This window comes from Xiphophorus hellerii, chromosome 3 (genome assembly GCF_003331165.1).
Source record: "Xiphophorus hellerii strain 12219 chromosome 3, Xiphophorus_hellerii-4.1, whole genome shotgun sequence".
In the NCBI taxonomy this organism is placed as follows: Eukaryota; Metazoa; Chordata; class Actinopteri; order Cyprinodontiformes; family Poeciliidae; genus Xiphophorus; species Xiphophorus hellerii.
Genome location: NC_045674.1, coordinates 32,114,518 through 32,133,294, shown reverse-complemented (window position 1 = coordinate 32,133,294; position 18,777 = coordinate 32,114,518). Strand labels below are relative to the sequence as shown.

The window sequence follows — 18,777 nt, the reverse complement described above, 5'->3', positions numbered from 1 at the left end:
GTCTAACTGGATTCAGAGGAATATATAAATCTTCTGGTCCTTACAAGGTTACTAAAGCCAGTTCACTCTATCAGAAGTAGAAGAACATCCACCAGATGTCATCATTGTTCCAGTGCTGCTTCATATTTAGCTCCATCTATTTTTAAATCAAGTCCAACCAGCATGATACTGCCACCACCATGTTTCAACCTGTGGGGGAGAGGCCTCTTTTTTAATATAAAACCCCCCCAAAAAACAACAAAAAAAAAAACACCTGAAGGGCTGTAACCCTAACAGTTTCTATTGTGCTTATTAGTGCATATCAAGGAGTATTTGGTATTTGAACTATTAAAAGCATTTGGAGAGCAGGTCTCAAGTATCCACAGGTTTGATCTACCTCCTGGAGCTTCTGGTCCTTAACCTCCAGAATTACCAGACAGCGTTATACCTAACAGGAATGTTGCTCCACCCACCCGATGTGCCGTAGCCGCCTATCCAACTCTGGATGAACAGAACCTCTGAATGTTCTGTGACTTTACAGACACATCTGAAGAAAACCTCACAAACATTAACAGAACAACGTCTGTTAGTGGGACCAACGTTTGAATGATCAGAAGTAAAGAACAGACTGCTACAGCTGTTCTCTTATATCTACATAACAGATATAAAGCAGTCCATAATAAATAACAATTTCAAGCATCTACTGTTGAAAACCCATGAAGGAGCTTGGTCTGTCAGGGATTCTGGGTTTCCCAAAGTAATAAATAGAACTTCATGTCTGTACGGCTAAAACTAAAATCATATTCCCTGTTTGTGCCAGAGTCTTGGTTCTGAAAGGACTTCCAGTTGATAGGTTTAGCAACACACCTGCATGTGGAAATGATACATTACTGCCTCCTTAAGAGAATTGTTTTACATCTGTCTGCATTGCATGCCTGGTTGTTGTTTTGATGGGGCTGGCATTGTTCTTATGAGTAATTAAGTTAGCACTTAATAACAAAATGATAAAAAATCCCCCACTGTTTCCAAAACTGGGAAGTTGTACTTAAAATGTAAATTAGATCTCATGACTTTATCAATAAATTTAACCGATAAGACAAACAAATCTAATGTCAACTCTACTTTTATTATTTACTCTATTATACTGTTCATAAAAACAAAATCTTACTAAGTAACTTTGGTCTTGTTTCAAGTGCAAATATCTAAGCACACTTGAAATAAGACACAACTAACTTACAAGTAACTTTTCAGCAAGAACAAGGAGTTTGAAATCAATAATTCCTTATATTGGTGGAAAGGTACTAGTTCCATTGGGAACTATAACATGGGGAAAATATTTTGTTAGATTTTATGTTTTTGCAGTGAATAATACACCCATTTCATTTACACAAGGTGTTCCACATGTTGTGGAAATGGAATCATCATTATTTTGTACACGGTGTAATATATAAAAAAGTTTAATCACTGGCATCTTAAGTCTTACAGGAAGTGGAAATAAATTTGTTCTCTGAGTCTATCTGAAATCCGTCCAGGTCCGGTGGTCTTACCTCCAATGAGCTCATGGACAGTGTGGAGATGGTTTCACTCTTGGACATCACCCCGGAGTTGCCAGAGTCGCCTGCATCTGCCAAGCTGCTTGTTGTCTGCGAGTCTCTAGGCATGTTGTGCAGGTTGTGAGCTGGTGAGTCTCTGTCAGTACACGACACACTGACCTGGTCAGTAGGAAGGCTCTTGAGCCCAAAGCCAGGGACTGGCTCTCCAGCAGTAGAGTTGGCCAGATGGATGAGCCTGCTCTGAGGGAGCTGTTCCATGGTGATGTTATACTTGCTAGTCGGATCATCTTTCCCCTTGGCGGCCTTCAGGGTACCTGTGTTGTTAGCCGGTAGGATGACGTACCCTGGGCCTTTGCCGGTGCTGTCTGAGCTGCTGCCCTCCCCATTCCCTCGGGGCAGTTCCCCGTCCAGCTGCTTGAAGAGCTCGCCATCACAGATGTAAATGGATTTGGCGCCGGGGAGCTCGGTGCTGATCCCCTTTGCAGCACCTTTCTCCCGGCGCAGAGTGAGGGTGTGGCTGGAGTAGTCGGCCACATTCTGGAGGTGAACCTTGGTCATGCTGGCTGGCATTGTGTTAAAGTTGGATCCTTTCTGAAGGGTGAGGGTCCCGGCAGAAGCCTTGTCTTCCCCCTGAAGAGACGAGCGCTTCGCTGTGCCTGGAGACCAAACATAGATGAAGGATAAACTTCCCCACCTAATACTTAAACGATCAATGAACCTTCATCACATTCCACTGAAACAAAGGAGTTAAAAGATTAAGTTTTATATTACATTACTTAAATACAGAATATAAAGTGGTACAAGTCTTTATTATTGTGCATCAATATTGTTTTGTTCATCTTTGGGCTTTGACTGGGCCACTCCAACACATTCCCATGTGTTGGATTGTGTCCTGCTCTGTCTCAGTTTTGATCCTCTTAGAGCTTCTAAAAGGTCCAGAACTTAGTCTAGTAACTCTTCCCAGCTGCTTCTGCTGAAGAAGAGTACCACCACAGCATAATGCTGCCATCAGCATGTTTTCCCATGGGGACGTTATATTCTAGGTGATATGTATGGTAGTTTTCACATTGCAGTTTCTATCTAGGAAGAAGCAGCTCAACTCTGATCCCATCTGAGCAGAGCAGGATCTTCCACATTTGTAGTTTTGTCTACATAACTTTGATATAAAGTTTGCAGTTTGATTTTCCTCTTTTTGCTCTTTCAATAACAGCCAGATTTATGCAGTGTACCAAGATGAGCTGTGAATCTCAGTAGCTCCTCCAGAGTTATCACTAGCTGATCAACACATCAACCAGTTCTGAAGTCCTTCCACTGGCTCCCTCTAACTCAGAGAATAGACTTTAAAATACTTCTGTTAGTTTATAAATCCCGAAATGGTTTAGTACCACAATACATTAATACTGCTGCTGTTGTATCAATCTTCCAGACCGCTCAGGTTCTGGTTCCAGGGATGCAGAGCAGATGTCGAGAAGCAGCATTCAGCTTCTATCCACCACAAATCTGGAACAAACTTCCAGAAAACTGCAAAACAGATGAAACACTGAGTTCCTTTAAATCTAGAGTAAAAACCTACATGTTTTAGTCCATTTCTTCTGTCTGCTCCTCTTTAAGATGAACTTTCTGGACCAGCAGCCTCTCCTTGCTTAATGTTGCTTTCTTCTGTTATTAAAGCCTTACTTTATTAAAATCATCTTCTGCTGCTTACTCCTTATCCAAACAGTGCAGTTGGAATGTTTCTTTTTTTACAGGCTATATGATTTCAAATATAAATAAATAAATTAAATAAGCATAAAATATTCTTAGCATATTACAACCTGGGGTATTTCATAAAACGTTTAGGTTTAGACAATGCTTCAAACTAATTTTTCAAAGATTACTATCTGTGGTCCCTCTTCCTATTTGACTTCTCCAAAGAAAAACAAAAACAGCAATCTTGTCTCTTGTCACTTTTCCATCAGGTTTTCTCTGCAGCTCAGTAGCTTTTCTGCTCCAGATGCTACTCCTAATATTCCGTCTAATGTTAAAATCAGACTCCTGCTCTCAGCAGATTTAAGAGCAGAGCCCATATCTGATGCAGCGCTGCCAGAAGGGACTTCATTATACAGAAGCAGATTAGGAGAGACTCAGGCGGCCATGCTTATCTGCATTTAACTGCTCAGCACATGTCCAATCTACTTCCATTCGCCATGATTTAACTGTGGCACACAGCAGTCAAGCTGGATCTCTTGTTAAAACACTTCCCTGAGAAAAGGAAGTTATTATGACTGTTTGACACAAGTGCTTCACATCTGTTCCAACAACACAGAGGAACCTGCAGCAGTCAAAACAGACAGATGAGCCACACAGGAACAGCTGTCCCTAAAGCTGAATAAAAGACAAACAACAAATGAAACCTATCAAACAGGAAACTTACCGGATCTGCAAGCCATATCCACGTCTTTTTCAAAGTCAGTCTGAGGATAAAAAAATAGCACATGTACTGACTGTGAATGTCAGACTGCTTCTTGGAAAGAACAAAAAAACAAGATGGCTGATGCTTACCATGAGCTGAGCATGGCCATTTTGAAAAGATCCACCTGAATCTCCATTAGTGTCTTCCTGCCGATCCACCACTCGACACTTGACCGCTTCCTGAACCTGCAGGAAACCATGGGAGCAGAGGTCACTCAGAACAGGACAAATACTAGCAGCACAGATACAGAGGGACAGGCAGGAGATTTTAATAACTGAGCCACATCAGGCCAGACAACCTAAACCAGGGGTGCCCAAAGTCAGTCCTCAAGGGCCGGCAACCTGCATGTTTTAGGTCTCTCTCTGGTTTAACGCACCTGGATCCAATGATGGCTTGTTAGAAGGCCTAAGAAGAACATTGACATAAGTTTGTTACTACCACCAGGGAGAGAACTAAATCATGCAGGATGCCGGCCCTCGAGGACTGATTTTGGGCACCCCTGACCTAAACCTTCTAGTTTAGATAACAAAACATTCTACCATTTAGGTCCAGATGTAATGGGGAATATTTGCAGGGATTGTTCAGTTCACCTCTACAAAGCTTCTGCGTCATGTGACCTACTGTAACCTGACAACTATCAATGTAGAGCACAGGTATCAAACTCCAGTCCTCAAGGGCCAGTGTACTGCAGTTTTTAGATGTGCCACAAGTACAAAACACTGGAATGAAATGGCTTAATTACCTCCTTTTTGTGTAGATAAGTTCTCCAGAGCCTTGCTAATGGCCTAATTATTCTATTCAGGTGTGGTGCAGCAGAGGCACATCTAAAAGTTGCAGGACACCAGTCCTTGAGGACTGGAGTTTGACACCCCTGGTGTAGAGTGCTGCTGAAACACTAGTCCAGGGGTGCCCAAAGTCAGTCCTTGAGGGCCGGCATTCTGCATGTTTTAGTTCTCTCCCTGGTTTAACACACCTGGATCAAATGTTGGCTCATTAGAAGGCCTAAGAAGAACACTGACATGCTGAAAAGGTATTGGTACTACCAGGGAGAGAACTAAAACATGCAGGATGCCGGCCCTCGAGGACCGACTTTGGGAACCCCTGCACTAGTCATTCATTCTCCAGGTGTGAAGTGAAGAACACTAGGTTTTTCAAAACCAAAAGCTAGTGTTTATGAAGAATGAAAACACTTTTTCCTCTAGGTTTTCTCCGCACAAAACGTACTACAACATGTTATATCCTGAAATATCAATAAGCCATATAAAATCAGAATAAAAATGCAAATTTTAGCCTAGCGCTTCAGTGAACTGCAGCACATAAAAAACAAAAGCATCAAGATTTCATTTGGTTGAAGAATCACACTAATGTAATACTGATGAAAGATATTGTGTTACTGCATTTTAAAGCTACTGTGGTTTCAACAATTAATTTTAATGAAGTACACACACTTAAACCCACTAACTGAAGTCTGCTAGTTTGGTGGTCCAGTTCAGTTCTCAGACTGATGATAGACCTGAAAATACAGTAATATCGTATTTCACAAATATTACATTAGCAATAACTCTGGGGATCATGTTGGGTACCTCTCTGCGCAGGATGCAGTGAACCATTACGATAACAAAACCTTCCAGAGAATCAAACACAGCGAAAAGAATCTGGAAGAGGGCAGAACGCCGGTCAGTGATGGCCAGGACAGCAGACATCCATGTGAGGGCCAAGAGAGGCAAAACCACACAGGAGCTCCACAGTGACGCCCTGCAGGACATGAAGAGAATTACAGTCACAGTGTGACTACGCAAAGCAAAAGCTAGGACTACATAGGTTTTCTACCTAATGTACTACTGACATTTTATTACGTAGTTAAGATTAGTTTGCTTTCATAAAGAACAGTCTAAAACAAAAATTAAGGTTACTCTCTTTTACAAAGGTAAAACAGGAAATAATATGAATAACAATATTTTGTTCTTCAGTAACTATCTAGGCTGTAAATAGAAGTTCTTACCCATGCAAAAATATATTCATTTCTTTAACTACCACATCATCCATCATATTGTGTAAGTATATAAATACATATATGTTTCTAAATTACATTTCTCACATGCATGTATATTTAAGATGGTTTAGTCAAACCACATAGGATCTAGTGCCACAGGAAAGAGAGGGAAGGAGCGAGGGTGAGGGTGGAGGTCAAAATAAAAGATGTGAAATGAGGCTGAAACAGAATGTAAAGACAAACACAGGAAGCAGAGCAGGACAGAGAGAAAGAGAGTCTGAGCTGAGGAAATGTTGTTCCAGCCTTTCTCTGCTTGTTTATGTTTCTGACTGATCCCATTTGTTCTAATGAGAGTATTAGAGATAAACTGTTCTCAATACAAGTGTTCTGAAATGAACTGAGCATAATCAGCACTTTCACTTTTAATTACACAATATCCAGAGGTGGAAAAAATACTCAGCTAACAGTGTAGCACAAGCAGTGACAGCAGAATTTTTCTAATTAATCCATAGCAAAGGAAAGGAAACTAGATGGAAAAAGGCCTGATATTCCAAATAACCGCTCCTATCATTCTAATCAGCTGACAGTTTGGACTTAGGCTGGTAAATTCATTATCTTCATTCGATATATTTTCAATAACAGCTAATTACACATGTCTATATGTTTTCTGTGCAGTATTTCTATGATTTTACTAACTGCCCACTAGTGTTAAACAAGGAAAGTGTTTATAGGAAAAATAAATGAAAAAAAAAATCAATCTTAACCAACTGAAGTTTGTGAGCTAATAAAACTTAAAGCTGTCACCAATTTATGACACTTAAGAATAAAGAGCACACAAAAAGAAAAGAGGACAGTACAATGTATGCACTGTGTGTGTGAATTTCGTCCTCATTTATTAATGGCAATACAGTGAACCCTCGTTTTTCGCGGGGGTTGCGTTCCGATAAGAACCCGTGATAGGCATAATCCGTGAAGTAGTTACCTTTATTTTTTACAGTTATTATACAGTATAATTAAATACTCTACATCAAAACCAAAGAACAAAAACTGTTTTCAAGCCTAAGCATTTTTTTAAACAAATAGAACGCTTTCTTACAAATAAGTACAGCAAAATAATCATTTTAATCATCAATACAAGTACAGTAGGACAAACTGTCCTACTGTACTTCAGAGGACAGTAGGACTGTCAGAGGAACAGTATTTCACTGTTCCTCTGACTGTGACGCTGCGGCCTGACTCCGCTCTCCAGAGGCTTTTTCTCCTGAAGCCTGTGGTGCAGGTGTGTTTTTTCGAGAGAACATAGTTATCGGTAGTTGTTGTCACTCTCTTTTCTTCTGGGCAAAAATATTTGCCAAAATTTGCCAAGCTGTATTACGTACATTTAAATACCGCAACGCTATTAGCACACAGGTAGAGAAGAAGCGCGGAGACTGTTTAGCCAATCAGGACGCAGAACAGAATGCACTGTGAAAAAAAAAACTGCACAAAAAACTCCACGAAGCAGCGAGGCCATGAAAGGTGAACCGCGTTATAGCGAGGGTTCACTGTAGCTCAACTTTTTATATTATTGTTATATGTAACAAGTCTAGCCTGTAGAACAAAATATTACATTACAAGTCTTTTAAGGTGATGAGATCCTCATCTGAAAAAGTTCAGTCTACTATGAAATAATATTTGATATACATATGTATACATTTATAAACAACAGCTAAAAGTTTGGACACACATTCCCATCCAAAGTTATTTGAAATTTACCTTCTGTATGTTGAATACAAAACAAAAAAGTTTTATAAATGTAGACATGAACAACGGTCATGAAAGGTCAGGTGAGCAATTTTATGTCAGTGTGGACTTGGAGTGAGGCAAAGAAAATCAACTTATAGTGGAGAATTATTAGTTAAACCATTGTTGTTAAACCATCCATCCATCCATTCATCCATCCGTTCATCCCTTATACCTGCTTATCCTTGCAGGGTTACCTATCTTCATGATCATTGTGGTATGTCCTGGACAGGTTAACCATCCATCGCAAGTTATAGTGAATTATATCAGATATTTTTCCTGTTCCTTAAAAATTTACAACGAAGATAAAAGAGGCAGATTGCAGGAAAGTCTAAAGGCTCCACAAGGCTCTGACATTTAACTAGCCTCACTAAAAGATTTCAAAAGAAGAAATTAAAATTGTGGACTTGTCTGATAGCAGGATGGAGAAAACTGGAAAAATGAATGAAGCATCTAGATTAAATCTTTATAAGCAAAATTGACAAGTCTTTTTAAAGATTTTTTAAGGATGATGGTGTTTGTGATAACTAAATCTAAATGTGGGCTTAGTTTGACATTACTGATTATTGCACAAGACACTAAATACTGGAACAACATGAACACGTTGTCTTGTGAATAAGGGCTCTTTGGACTGCATACATTTTTATGCAGTGTATAAATGTGAAGTGTATATTAAGTCAATTTTATTTTTTAAGACAATTTTATTTTTTAAGACATGACCTTACTTTGCTTGTATTTTTGTTGTTGAAAATGTGCTATATAAAAAAATTACCTTTACAATTATATGCCTTACAAATATATAACTGGCATTTCATACAATGTATCTCCAGGATTAACTGAGGTGAATCACAACCATCTACAAATACCTGAAATCCAGAAAAACTTGAGATCCACCCTAAAACTGCTTAGAACTGCCTATTTGAAAAGCTGAACACCAAGTGTGCCTTTTATTCATCACTACCCTCAGTGGAAACCCTCTTGGCACAGCTGCAGAAGCTAACAAATGGCAGCATTGCCCAGGAGTTTCAGCTTTGTACTTTGTACTTTTCACATTGCGGTATTTAAGGAGTGCACATATTGTTTTCAAACCTAAGTACTCTCTCGGTGGTTGGTACTGAAGGGAGACGACTTTGTTCTGGATCAGTGGGAGGAACACTGAGAAAAGCCATTATGTTATGACATCATGATGGTTTGTGGAATTCAGCTCAGTGTCGTGCTGAATATCTGGGTTTGAATCGATCTCTGAACGTTATCAAGCTAAAACCTTACTTCTAACATTTGAACGACAAGTACTCATATCTGACACAAGATTTGGACTAACATATCTGAAAAACCCTGTTTCAGGTTTGTCTTTGTGTGTGCCATTAAACCTCTGTTGCAATGCTTTCACCTTGAAATTTAAGAGAAACCTTTTGAACTATTTTTTGCTCTATGGATAAATCGGGGTGGGGTATACAACAGACAATTGCTTCCAGCTGCTGAATTAAATATTGTTCGGAAAGTTTAATAAATCACACAAGAAACTGGCTCTATGAAGACCTCTGGTCTTTGATAAAGTTTTTGATAAATGATGCCCAATAGGTGGTAAGAATCTAAGGTTAACCAGTGATTAACTGGTGACAAATCAGTGACTAACCCTCGCTAACTTCAAAACTGACGTGAGAGTTAGTTTTGATGGTCAATTTTGGTCAAAAATACATCTTAGTCCAGGGTAACAATCAAAACCTGAGGTTTATCCAGGTTTTGACTTGTTTAATTTGATTTTAAAAGATAACCTAATTCCCCACTTTACACTGAGGTTCTAAATATGATATCACATACACACATGATCTGTTGGTTCAAATTTATATTAGGGATTTTCAAAGTTTCTCTAACATACCATGAACTACCAACATCTTAGGAAAAGTAGCTAAAAAACAGAACATTTGAACATGTTGTAAGGGTTATCACAACTACAAGACTCAAAATTGCTTTTTTAAAATAACAGATTGAATAATGTTGTTGGCTGGAGTCAAAGTAAATGAATTAGGTTAACAACTGATATGAGTTTATCCAGGTTTTACATTGATTTATATTGACAACCATACTGTCAAAGGAGAAGAGAATGATAAATGATCAACTTTTAACTTCGTATGTACTCCAGAGTCAATACTCTTTAAATCCCACTGAATTCAGGTGGGTTTTGTTTTTGGGAAGAGTTTTGTGACACATTTACTGACCATTCAGGGTTGAGCAAAGAGAAAATGGACAAATGTTGCATTGTTTACTCTATTGACAAACTGAAGCCATGTTAATTTGTACAAATGGAGAAATTGATGGGGTTCGAGCAATAAAACACATTGTTCTCAAAATGTCTTTTTGACATCTGCACAATAAATTATGACATTCATACAGTGTGATCCTACTCAAGTGCCAAATTTTTGTATGAATGTCATAATTTATTGTGCAGATGTCAAAAAGACATTTTGAGAACAATGTGTTTTATTGCTCGAACCCCATCAATTTCTCCATTTGTACATATCTGTACATATTAACATGGCTTCAGTTTTAATTACATTGTAAAAACATAAAAAAAGTGTTGTTAAAATGTGTCATGCTGTATGTATATAGTAATAATGTGATATAGTATTATATATTATATTATTGTATACAGTATAGTATAGTAAAGAATGTGAATATATTGTCAGTACAATGAAATTCTCAGGTTTTAATGTGATATAGCTCTAGTTTGTTTGGTTTGGGTGTCAGCTCTTTGTCTCCACTCCCTACACCAGCTGTGTTGGTTTGCTGGAGCAGAAACAATGTGAAGAAGTGGACTTAAGCGATCCCAAAGGATTCAGAAAAAAGCAACACGTATGCAAATGTAGTACAAAATGAATTCCTGAGAAAAATAATGGTGTAAATTAACCACATAATATACCAAATTAACCAGCTACTGCACTACTTGTTGATGAAAGCAACATGTTAAAATTATTTCAACTTCACAGTTACACAATAACATGATAGTCAATGACAGCTGTTATGAATGAATGAATGAGTGAATGAATGAATATAGTTGATCAAACCCCAGAGGGGAAATTGACAGACCTATGTTATCACCTATGCTGTTATATGTCTCAAAATAACATAGATCTATAATTTGCTGCAGTGTTTCAGAACAAACCTAATTTCTTCAATATCATTTGAAACAATATGTTATATTAATCAGTTGTTTCCTCTGTATTTAATAAGCACTAATGTCAGCAGTGTGATCCTACTCAAGTGCCAAATTAATTTGTAAAATCAAAAACACATGCACTTGTTTTCCTGCACTCTGGAAATGCGAACATACAGCTCTACAGATTTACATCTATGTGTTGACAGAGATTTATATTCCATGGTCAATTTTGGTCAAAAATATATCTTAGTCTAGGGTAAAAATTCCTACTAACAACAATATTGTTAAAATATGAAAACTAAATTGCTGATCGTTCAAGATTATTGTTAATAATTCACTTCCTATGTGCATTGGAATATTGATGATCTTACTCCTCCAACAACATTTTAATGTCATGTTGTTGTTTCATGATACAAAGGATTTTATCATCAACAGGACTGATGAAAGAGTAGCCTGGCCATTGCCTTGCTGAGCTTTTCTGCTTGATTAAAATCTCATTTTGCAGCTAGTCTGGGCTTTCTCCCAGTCACTTGGATTCCACCAGTAGAATTACTACTCTGACAATCAGTAAACAGAAGGAGAAGCTGTGAATGATGCTTCCACATATTGAAATACACTATTACCTGTTTTTTTCCTCTTGTATTGTGAACTGACAAAACGTGTGCAAAGCTGTTATCAATTTTAAAAACTTGGACAAGTTTTAAATTATACAACTTTAAATATATGGCATTCTATCTCAACAATTTAACATCTCCAGAAGTATATAAATGAAGTATGTACAGAATATACTGCATAAGGTTTCAGAGTGGAATGAGAAAGTTTTTCAGTGTAATCTCAGGAGTCAGGCAGGGTTCCATTTCATGACTGTTCTTGTTCCCAATGACTTCAATCCTAATACACATGGATGCAGGACGTTCATCCTTGGAATAAGCGAAGCAGCTTATTACCTTGGCAGTGTGACAAGTAACAGACACAAAACTAGATATAGATTGTAGAATCGGAAAGGTGGCAACAGTGCTACAACAGGAGCTCCTTATATGAAGCCTCAGCCACTACCCTTTGCCAAGCTGTGCTTGTGGAACTCTATTGTCCTGTCAGCTGCAATTTATGCCTGTGACACTTGAAAAAGTACATAACTAATAAATAAAAGAAAGATTTTTTTCTTTTCACTGATGACGCATGTAAAGATTTAGTTTGACAGGATAAGTATTGCGACTTGCTAATCATTGCCTTCAAACATTGCAAAGGCAAACAACAGAGCCAGACCCGAGAACACAAGCACCATCCGAGAAGAACCAAAGAAATGTCTCAAAGCTTGTGGAGACACACAAGCCGTGAAAAAATAGAGAACTGAAAGACGTTCGCCACCCAAAGTGCAATTCAGCAAACAAGGACTAGGTAAGTCCACAAGAACTTTGGAGATACTCACTCTGGAGGTGTTTGACACTTTTAGTTCTGCTTTGCCTTACTTTTTGTGCTAATGGTGCTAAACCTTTGATCAGCTGATGAAAATGTGCAATTATTTGACTACTTTATTTCTTGCTACTGTTTCTAGTTGCATTTTGAAGCTCAATACACAACTTGGGATACAGTCCAACAGAAAGAAATGTGAACACTTGTGAATTTTTCCTCAGTTTTACAATATTAATCACAACTATTTTTATATTTATTTTATTTTTATTTACATATTTATAAATGTAATACAATGTATTTATAATGTAATGTATAATGTATATGGTTGCTTTTCTGGACAATGGAAGCCAAAATAAAATTTCATTGAAAAGGTGTCCAAACGTTTGACTGTTGTCGGTTTTATATTGATATATGAACCAGCCTTTATCTGGAGATTTACGTTTTAACTTGAAGTTCTTATTTGCATTGAAAAAACTTGGAACGTTGATATTTGGCACATTCACATTAACTTGACAAAAAAAAAAGTCTGTTGCTTATGAGTTGCCAGCATGTCAGCATACAAACTATGAGGTGAAATGATGCATTGTAATTGTTCAGGCACCCTGCATGAGACAAAAATTTTGCTATTTTGGGATATGTGTGGCTTCTAGCTTTGAATGGTTCAGATAGAAGTGGAAAACCAAACAGCTAACTCATCTAGTCAAAACAAGATTTTATGCCAGAGAAGCTAATATTGGAAAATTATTTTTAAAATAAGAGTGATCAATGGAGGCACTTACGGATCACAGCAAGGCGCACACACACAAATAATTACTGTGTGTGGCTGGCCTCTCTGCAAACATGGCCTCCTTATTGACAGCTTTGTGACTCTTATGAGACAAACACACACACACACATACACACTTTCATTCAATCATTTAACACAGAAGAATAGGCAATTACATCACAAAATTAAGTTAACAGTTTTTGTATGAGGAACATATCAAAAGTCTGACTGCAAGAGCATTGCAGGAGGGGAAAAAATGGCAGAAGGATAAAGACAGAAAACGACCCAAGTGAGAAAGAAGAACAGCATACAGCAGAGGAGAGAACAGAAGTGAGAAGAGTTAAGGTAAAATAATTAGCGGGACTAACATGGCGTTACTGGTAGCTGTGGTGGAAACGTCAGCCGAAGAGATAACTCCGCACTTGGCACATTTGAGCGTCATATTGTACAGTGGCACTGTCATCTGACTGCAAAGTCAAATTAACACGCTGTAACATACACAAACAGATACAAATGCTCCTACACGTAGACTCACACAAACAGGTGCGCAAATGAGCACATGGCAGAACACTACAGACACACACACACGCATTGAGTCACAGTGTTCTCGCACAGTCTCTCTCTCAGGGCTACGGACCTGCATGAGGTTTTGTGTCTCAGTGTGTGTAGATGTGAGTCTCAAAGGGACAGGGTAAGTGGGACAGTTCATGGCCCATACTGGATGTTTTGTTTTGTTTACCAAAATAAATAAATAGATAAATAAATAAAATGTTATGTGATTTTTTCTTCTATAAGAAGCCAATATATTCATAATATATTATAAATTCATCCAGCATGTACCTCTGTGTTGCTTTGATTCTGGTAGTATCCTTGATAAACTTTAATTCAAAGGCCTCCAATAAACCCATCCAAAATCAACACCACAAAACAATCCTGGCAGCTCGTCTACTTCATCACAAACTACACATTTCCTCCGTTAAACTTAAGGCTTAAAAAATAACTGATTTCGTTCGCACTGTTGGCAAATCCTGCTCCAATTCAAGTTAGATGCTTAGACAGTGAACCCCCAGTAATACTTGAGAACCCCTTTAAGAAAGGCTTAGAACTGAACATTTTAATAGTTCAAATGCCAAATATATCCTAATATGCAATAATATGCACAGATGGAAACCATCTTAAAACTGCCACAGAAGCTAACATCTACAACAGATATCAAACTCATTTTCATTTTGGGCCATATCCTAATTATAAATTTCTTCAAAGGGCCGGTCTGCATTGATAAAACCTGTTAAACTGCTAAAATATGAATAAATGGCAGGCTGAATTCAACAGGCACATCTTAAAAATAAATAATTTCAAACATATTTTTACATTAATGTAATTTGGCAGCAAACCAATAAAAACTGCTTTGGTTTGATTGATGAAGTAAACCTCGGCAGCCTAGAGAGCATATAAAAAGCTATGAGTTTATGATCTAAGAATTTCCCATTTTCACTGTTGGGGGTTCAGCCAATCAGAGGCAAGAAAATACAGCTCCTGGATTCACTGCTAATGCCAGCCAGTAGTGTTTCAAGTAGTATTGTGCTAATTATTCCAGCTTCCCAAGTTTCATTTTCTTCTGAATATTCTAGATGCACTGTGGATCTAGAATATATAGATTATGAAAAATATGCAAATAGGCAGACTTTCCACAAATAACTTGAAGTTTTGGTCAACAGAAAAATCTGGAAATAGGAGAATTTGCCAATTGTGACCCTAAATTTCTCACTGATAATGCCACATTGGATCCAACTTTTTGTTGTTGATGTGTGACAGAGTCAAAAGTTAGTAAAGGAGGAAAGAGGTCACATAATGTAAAGAGTTAATGACAGAAGCATAGCAGACCATCATGGTGTGACATATGATTGCCTGACTGCTCAACAACCGCAACTTTACACACATGCTGCGTTGTCAAGCAATATTATGTCCATAATAGGTGCGATGTGTGATGTCACATCTTTTGCACAAGCATGTCACTTCAGGGGCGCATATTGCTCACACTGAAGTCTGATGGCAGTTGCCACCGTAAATTATAATGTAAACTACAAGAGAAAAAGAAAAAATGGATCTCGGCTAAAAATTATATTAGGTTAAATTTTAATCTGATGACCGTGGCTATGCTCTTTATGTTTTAACCGTTAAAACATAACGGTCAGTCAGTCACATGTGCAGAATGTTATTAATTCTTATGTAAAACCCAAGTTACTGTAAGTGAAAACATGCAAACAGTATTTAATTTAAAAAAGAAAAAAGAAATCACAATTGATTTTTGCTAGAAGTACCATTTCTAACATAAGGGCAAGTCAGTTGTTAAACATACACCAGAGGTAGTGCTATTAAAAAGCTATTTGAGCTTTTTAAGCAACACAGTTTCTCTGGACTGAAGAATACACCAGCAAAAAGTGTCTGTTTGGCTGAGATTTAATAAAACATGAGAGCTGATTACTTTGATATAGTATTTACTAATCCAAACAGAGATCTTCATCTGTACACATAACATGACAATAAAAGCGAGGTTAGATGGGAGGATAGCTTAAAAAAACATCACTTGCTGCTACAACAGATGAATACAAAGTTTGTGGATGAAAGTGTTTAAGTTGTTTGTTGAGAAAGAAACATGTTTTACTTTTATTGTCTGGACATCTTGTTTCATATTTAACTTGATAATGGATTTTGACTTCAATGTTCAGGCACAGTGAGAGCTGACCTCATGATGCAGATAGCGCTATGCACACAGTAGGTAGGAGGAGGGCTTCAGTGACCTTCACTGAGTTTGATTCTTCACTAACATTTCACTGATGTTTGCCTGGTCACTGTACGACAGAATAAACATGAAACTAATTGTTTAATTTTTAACATTTTGTTCCATATTTGAGGTCAGGATCACTATTTGATTTGTTATTGCAATCAGGCTGTAACATTGAGATTCACAGCTCAATACGATAGAACTTTTATTCATCAGGCTCTTCTGTGGAACCAGCTCCCAGCTTTAGTCCACGAGGCAGACACCCTGTCTACCTTTGAGACTAGGCTTAAAACTTTATTTTTTATTAATGCTTAGCATTAGACTGGCTTAGGCTATTCTGAGCTATCACTGTAGTTATTCTTCAATAGGCTTGGGATACTGGAGAACAAATTGACCACTTTTTCTCACTTTCTTCTTTTACTACTCTCCAACTTGAATTATTTGCTGTTATTTCAACTTAACTTTTTGTTTTCTATCTAAAATAAACGAAGAAGCTACACCTGGTCTGGCATTCTGATTGGCTGTGGTATGTTTCAGGAGGAGGACATCAACTGAGATAATACACTAATTATCTCATTAACTAATTGTTCTTCTCCTGCTATTAACTTTTTACTTATAATGAACATCAAAAATACTACAGCATCAGTTTGTCTGTTTCTTTTTGTCTGTCTGCTTTTTTTGTGCAACTTTGCATTAAAAGTGTCATTATTTACCAAATGACACTTCAGTTGTAAACATTTATGAAGACTTCTTCAACTGGAATATATCCACGATTGAATTGAAATGATTTTTTGTAAAGTTTGTTGTGAATTGGTACTAAAGTGATTTTTTTTTTTTTAAAGAGAAAAAAAGGCAAGTCAAATACATTCATACGTATGTCAATAATCAATGGAACAGTGCATCTTCTTTCAGTCCTCAAGAAGCTTTCTGTATGACTATTGATATTTTTATGGTTGGAAAGTCTCCTGGAAATCATCCTAATCACAGAATTTATCTGCTATTCAAGTCTCTGGCTGGGTAACTTCCACAAGTCAAAATTACTTTCAGTCAGAAAAAACATGGTGGAAAAAAAGTTGATTTTAGATGTGAATCTGAAAGAGGTATGAAAAATGTTGAACGATACATATATATGTAAAATTATTTTTAAAAACATTTATAACATTACTCAGCGTAACTCAAGAATATTCCATTAGAAATAGAACTCATTTGAAAGAGCATGACTTTCTATAACATGACATATCATTATTGTTGCATACTTTACATGCGCAGTGTGCTTGGTTTGAGAAACTGCCAGGGAGCAACACTGGAGAAAAGGACTATTAAACATCTGAATGTTGTTACAAGTGGTGTATTAACTGAACATGAGAAAATAAATACTGTACCACTGTTATCATAACATTTGATTAGTTGCACCTGCAGTGCCTTGTGTTTGCAAAGAAAACTACCCAGCTAATGTCCTGCTTGTAAATCTGAACTGGGTTTCTATTAGGAGTTTGTAGACTATCCCATCAGTCTTCAACATATGTTACTTTTTACCTCAGTTGATTTAAATAAATTAAAAGCTAAATGCTGCATTTCTACTGTGGAATTATATTTTGTCTTTTATTACTGTATGGGATTAGATTTATTCTTTTACGACAATATGTTAGCAGTTATTTAAGCTTACATTAATTAAATGAGTATGATCTGCTGTAGTAATATGCATGGGTCTAATATGTTATGGAATATTATGTACCAGAGATTGTAAAGGTTTCAGGTTTTTCCAACTGGACTGACAAAATCTCAGAAGTAGTAACTCCTTATTAGGAAGTTCATTCGTAAAACTGAAACTCTTAAAAGTAACCCAAAATCATTATTTATGCAGGCAGGGGTGGTGGTAAAATTCCAGAATTAGTTTGTTTTTGGAGCTTGAGGTGTGTCTAAAATCTACATAACTGTGAGTTATCAGAAAATATACCAGATATGACTGAATCCTTGTGTGCATCTTTTTGGTCTGATCTCCAACAGATATCATTTGCATTTTATTAAAATTAGTTGATTAAACTGCATGACTCGTTTTTGATCTCTCACATCATGAACCTCAGTAAAGACGTACATTTGTCTTTAATACTATACAGTAAACAACAGTTTAAACTAGGAAATGTGGTCCTCAAATATGATGACCATGATCATTATAAAAATAATATACATGAATGGATCTCTCAACAGACATCTTTTCTCATCATATATATCATGAAGGTATAATTTTCACTACATATGAATACTTTCAATATATAATACGAAACAAAACTTCTGAAAACAGTGGTGCAAACTTGATCACTTTTCCATTGGGAAATGTACGTTCATTTTTGACTCCATTTTTTATTGATAAATTATTGGTGGACAACTTAAGGAAGATAATAGATGGTTTTCTACAAAGAAAACAGTCCAAAGCCAGCTGTTGAACAGGCAGCCAGCTGTTGAACACGCAGCCAGCTGACCAAATGAATCACACATTATACGAGGAGACTGAGGCTGATCAGCAGAGCGTTAGCTGGGCACAGATAGCCACTTAGCACTGTTTTTCTGCCAATGTTTAGCCCTTGGATAACAGGATGGCTCATTCATAGCTGCAAGTAATCATACCATATGTTAACCTGGAAGTACAACTCTGCTCTCTGTTGTTTTTGACTGGCTTCATAGAAATGTCTCTGAATCCAACTGGACATACCCTTGGTGACAAAGTGGTGTGTCTGATATAAAACTATGTCCTCATGCTGTGGAGCATATCTGAAATAGTGATGCATTGAAGGTTTTGGTAGGATCTACCTCCACCCATAATTTAATAAGGCACTTAGCCCTTTGAGGACTTTGGAAACATTCTGACCAAAAAGTGAAAAAAGCCAGTCTCCCTGCTG

At 37.3% G+C, this 18,777-nt stretch overlaps 1 protein-coding gene across 7 annotated transcripts in view; it reads right to left on the bottom strand.

Annotated features, from left to right (window-relative positions):
* adgrb1a (adhesion G protein-coupled receptor B1a) overlaps positions 1-18,777 on the bottom strand; it is a 179,673-nt gene that overhangs the window by 8,479 nt on the left and 152,417 nt on the right. For 4 of the 7 annotated variants that reach the window (XM_032558860.1, XM_032558866.1, XM_032558862.1 and 1 more), the window contains 5 exons: positions 13,464-13,562; positions 5,568-5,739; positions 4,074-4,169; positions 3,946-3,985; positions 1,527-2,188 (listed from right to left, as the gene is read on the bottom strand). In XM_032558860.1, the coding sequence (XP_032414751.1) occupies positions 1,527-2,188; positions 3,946-3,985; positions 4,074-4,169; positions 5,568-5,739; positions 13,464-13,562 (1,069 nt within the window). Of the gene's footprint in view, positions 1-1,526; positions 2,189-3,945; positions 3,986-4,073; positions 4,170-5,567; positions 5,740-13,108; positions 13,199-13,463; positions 13,563-18,777 lie in introns of all 7 variants that reach the window. The other 3 variants (XM_032558864.1, XM_032558865.1, XM_032558863.1) reach the window with 2 other exon arrangements.